Source organism: Blennius ocellaris, assembly GCF_963422515.1.
Source record: "Blennius ocellaris genome assembly, chromosome: 4".
NCBI classification, from domain to species: Eukaryota; Metazoa; Chordata; class Actinopteri; order Blenniiformes; family Blenniidae; genus Blennius; species Blennius ocellaris.
In genome coordinates, this window is record NC_137653.1 from 24459 (window position 1) to 29458 (window position 5000).

The 5000-nt window shown below is 47.8% G+C and overlaps 1 protein-coding gene across 1 annotated transcript in view; it reads left to right on the forward strand.

Annotated features, from left to right (window-relative positions):
* Positions 1-1457: 1457 nt before the first annotated feature.
* Positions 1458-5000, forward strand: part of podxl2 (podocalyxin-like 2) — a gene marked incomplete at both ends in the record, with an annotated part of 7050 nt that continues 3507 nt past the window's right edge. Inside the window, 6 exons of the mRNA XM_080495321.1 lie at positions 1458-1596; positions 2211-2381; positions 2462-2631; positions 3257-3331; positions 4463-4619; positions 4704-4765. Coding sequence (XP_080351447.1) covers positions 1458-1596; positions 2211-2381; positions 2462-2631; positions 3257-3331; positions 4463-4619; positions 4704-4765 — 774 coding nt within the window. The remainder of the gene's footprint in view (positions 1597-2210; positions 2382-2461; positions 2632-3256; positions 3332-4462; positions 4620-4703; positions 4766-5000) is intronic.

Sequence of the window (5000 nt, forward strand, 5' to 3'; positions counted from 1 at the left end):
GATCGGTCGGTGAAAACTTTTACTCTCATATTTTCAGTTTGAAGTTTAAAATACTGCAGAGGAACTACGACCAGCGAGGCAACGACACTTTTTGAAAGAACAAGTACGAGTTCTAAAGTCCGATTGGTCCTCCATGAGAACAAGAAGAAAGTTCTGGTTCTGCTGTTCTCCGGCAGAACGTCCAAGTCTGAGAACGAGTGTCGTCATGTGTAGCCTCGCTACGCTCTGTTAGCGTGTCGGAGGGCGGAGTTACGTGATGCACCTGAACACATCACTGAGCTCCTGCAGGTAAAAGCAGACTCTCTTCTGGTTCTCATGGAGGTACTCTCTGGTACCGAGTACCAGTACGAGTACTAAATACCATGAAGCTGAACTCACACTTGATAAACGGTGCGACGACTGAGTCCTTCTGGTTCTCACCAGATCCTGAGGCGCCACAGGAAGTGGGCGGAGCCTCTGGGAGGTGTAGAACCTCCTCCCACCAGATGTGACAGGTGTTTAGAACCCAGATGTTCGATGTGTCCTGCAGGCTACAGCCTTTCCCCCCGGCCGCCCGCCCCTCCCCCCGCCCAGGGCCCTGGTCCTGGTCCTGGTCCTGGTCCTGGACCGCAGGAGCAGCGAGGAGCCGCCGTCCTGGAGGTGAGTGGAGACGCTCCACCCTCAACAGCCGCTACGTCACCAGCAGGGTGGAGGAGGCGTCATGGTTTCGGCGCCCAGCTGACGTTGAGGAAACATTTAGGTTTTTACTTCCTTTTCAACACAAAACATCTGGAACAGAAACGTCTCGTCACTTTTCACTCCTTCGTTTCCTCGGTGGTTTATTTCTTCTCCGTCTCAGTTCTATCAACTCATTTTAATTGAAACGCTAAGATAAAAGAGAATAAAGCGTAACAACCTTTGAACTTTAACTTTGAAAGGTTTTCTTCCTGCAGATGAAAGTGAAAACTGAACAGTTCCAACTGGAAACGACTGCAAAACTCAGAAAGCGAATCTTAATGAAACATTTTGGCCTAAAATAGTGAAAGACTGAGAAAACATTGCATTGTGGGAGTTTTAACAAGATGATGAAGGTGATGATGATGATGATGATGAGGGTGATGATGAAGGTGATGAGGAGGATGAGGATGAAGGTGATGATGATGATGAGGGTGATGATGATGATGATGAGGGTGATGATGATGATGATGAGGGTGATGATGATGATGGTGATGATAATGATGATGAGGGTGATGATGATGATGATGAGGGTGATGATGATGATGGTGATGATGCTGATGATGAGGGTGATGGTGATGATGATGATGATGAGGGTGATGATGATGATGATGATGGTGATGAGGGTGATGGTGATGATGATGACGGTGATGATGATGATGATGATGATGATGAGGGTGATGGTGATGATGATGATGATGAGGGTGATGATGATGATGATGATGATGGTGATGAGGGTGATGATGGTGGCGTTGTGTCCTGATGTGTGGCAGCAGGTGGCGCCGTTGGGACAGGCTCTATGGGAGGCCCAGCAGGAGGCCCAGCAGGAGGCCCAGCAGGAGGCCCAGCAGGAGGTCCAGCAGGAGGTCCAGCAGGAGGACAGTCTGTCCAGCGGAGACGGCGTCCTTCACTCGTCCATCACTGCTTCTCCACCCTCCTCCTCTTCCTCCTCCACTCCTCCTCCTCCTCCTCCTGACGCTGCAGGGACGTCCAGCCCAGAGGACCGACACAGGGACGGACTTCGGGCTGCTGAGGACGTCGTCCAGAGGTCTGGACGGGTCTGGACCGGGGTCCCTGGTCAATGTGGCCGTTGTTCTGATGGAGACGTGACGTTTCTTTACTAATCAGTCACAAGCTTTTATTTTGGTGATTGTTGGGAAAGGACCAGGGCGAGTCTGGACCGTGGTGTCCTCCTGGGGACCGACGAGGACGACGTCTATAGTTGTGCCAAAGTTCTGAGCAGCGACGGAAACGTTTCAGCGCAAAACAATAATTGTGCAGCGCAACTAGTAGCATTTTGAGCAAATATTTCAATTGTGCAAAGAAAAACGTGAGATTGTGCTCAAAAATCATTTCTTTGCACAATTTCAATATTTCTTTTGCGCTGAAACGTTTCCGTCGCTGCTCAGAATTTTGGCACAAATTTAACCCCGTAGGCGTCTGATTGGACGACGGCCTGGCGCCACGTGACTCAGCAGTCTGGTGTGTCGCTGCAGGTGAGGAGGAAGAGGAGGAGGAAGAGGAGGAGGAGGATGAAGAGGCAGGCCTGACACACATGGGCGCCGTTACCCAGAACCCCACGGTGCCGGAGGTGGGCGTGGCTCCCAGCAGGGGGCCTCTGCAGCCCAGCCTGGAGGAAGAGGGGCGGCAGAGGAACCGCTTCACAGGTGGGCGTCCTGCTTTAGCCCCGCCCCCTTTGAGGCCTCGCACAGAACCAACACTTACCAAACCTCCCCTGTGCCGTCAGAACCCGGCCCCAGAGACCAGAGCGACGAGGAGGACCCTGGGGACCCGGAGGACCCGGGGAACCCTGGAGTCCGGACCATGACCCCCCTCACCACCGGACCTTTTCCCACCATCGACTTCAGCGACGCCACCTGGGACTGGCTGGAGACCACGGCCCTGCAGGAGCAGCAGGTGCAGCAGGTACGGTTCAGGTCCTGGACCCTCAGCGGGGCCACGGTCCTGGTCCTTCAACAATACAGGTCCTCAGGGGAACCACACATTTTTGTTACTTTTTATTTGCATTTTCATAATACATTAATTTTATTTTAAATATTTAATTCAATTTCTTCCTTTAATAATTTTTGTATCATTTAATTTATTTAATACACAATAATTATTTTGATTTAAATATTTAATTTAATGCATGTACTCATTTAAGTATTATAATTTCTATCAATATTTCATTATTATTATATCTATTATTTAATATAAAATATTTCGTTTAATTATATTATTTAATTGTATCTATTTAATTCATTTTTATTCATTTTATTTTTTCATTATATTTATTTACTATAAAATATTTCATTTTTATTTAATTCAATGCATTTTTAATAATATTATAGTTTTTTCAATTATTCAAGTTATTTCATTATTATTTGTATCAATATTTCACGATTATTATATTTATTATTTAATAAAATTATTTGATGAGGCTTTATGTGTTTAGTCTGTGAGATCATGTCCTGGTCCTGGTCCTGGTCCTGGTCCTGGTCCTGGTCCAGAGGGGGTGTGACTCCGGCTGTGCTTCCTCCAGGTGGTGTGTCTGGACTGGACGGAGCTGCCGGGACGAGGCTACGTCGTCCTCAACTTGACTCACAACTTCAACTGTGTAAGTGAGAGCTGTTGACCGTTAACCAGCGACTAACCAGGAACTAACCAGGGACTAACCAGCAATTAACCAGGGACTGACCAGCAACTAACCAGGGACTGACCAGGGACTAACCAGCAACTAACCAGCGACTAACCAGGAACTAACCAGGGACTGACCAGGGACTAACCAGCAACTAACCAGCGACTAACCAGGAACTAACCAGGGACTGACCAGGGACTAACCAGCAACTAACCAGCGACTAACCAGGGACTGACCAGGGACTAACCAGCGACTAACCAGGAACTAACCAGGGACTGACCAGCAACTAACCAGGGACTGACCAGGGACTAACCAGCAACTAACCAGGGACTAACCAGCAACTAACCAGGCTTAACTAGAACATGGTGACTGTCAAAATAAAACTACCAAGTAGGAATGTTATTATGGTGACTGTCAAAATAAAATGACCAAGTTGGATTGTTATTATGGTGACTGTCAAAATAAAACTACCAAGTAGGAATGTTATTATGGTGACTGTCAAAATAAAAGTACCAAGTAGGATTGTTATTATGGTGACTGTCAAAATAAAACTACCAAGTTGGATTGTTATTATGGTGACTGTCAAAATAAAACCACCAAGTAGGAATGTTATTACGGTGACTGTCAAAATAAAACCACCAAGTAGGAATGTTATTATGGTGACTGTCAAAATAAAACCACCAAGTAGGAATGTTATTACGGTGACTGTCAAAATAAAACCACCAAGTAGGAATGTTATTATGGTGACTGTCACAATAAAAGTACCAAGTAGGATTGTTATTATGGTGACTGTCAACTACCTGACTAGTTAGCATCAATATGAGCTAACGGCTAACTTGCTGGAAATGCTAACTTGGTTCTGCAAACAAAGTGATGACGTCACTTTGGAAGTGTAGTTCATTCTTGTGTGTGTGTGTGTGTGTGTGTGTGTGTGTGTGTGTGTGTGTGTGTGTGTGTGTGTGTGTGTGTGTGTGTGTGTGTGTGTGTGTGTGTGTGTGTGTGTGTGTGTGTGTGTTGTGTGTGTGTGTGTGTGTGTGTGTGTGTGTTGTGTGTGTGTGTGTGTGTGTGTGTGTGTGTGTGTGTGTGTGTGTGTGTGTGTGTGTGTGTCAGGAGGAGTTCCGGGTGGACCGGGGGTTCCGGCTGTTGAGGATCCTAGAACAGGTTTTCGCCCGCAGGATGAAGAGTCCAGAAGGATCCTGGATGATTTACCTCAGCAAGCCGACGCACCAGCAGCACCAGCTGCTGATGGACGTGGCGTCTGAGAACGGTGCACACACACACACACACACACACACACACACACACACACACACACTGTCCTGGTGTCTCAACGTGTCCCCATGTCTTCCAGGAGTCATGTCCACCCAGGACGTCCTCGTGATGCTCGGGGAGATCAGGAAGTGTCTCAATACGGTAAAACCACCACAGTCCTTCAGGCCCCCGTCACGCGGTGTCCTCAGGCGTCCTCAGGTGTCCCAGGTCCTCGTTTCCATGACGACGGTGCTCAGAGCCACTATACATCTTTTTGAAAATGCTCCGACTCGTTGTCGTGACAAACGAGCGAATGGAGGACATAGAGTACAGGGAGTACAGGGGGTACAGAGAGTACAGGGAGTACAGGGAGTACAGGGAGTACAGGAGTACAGGG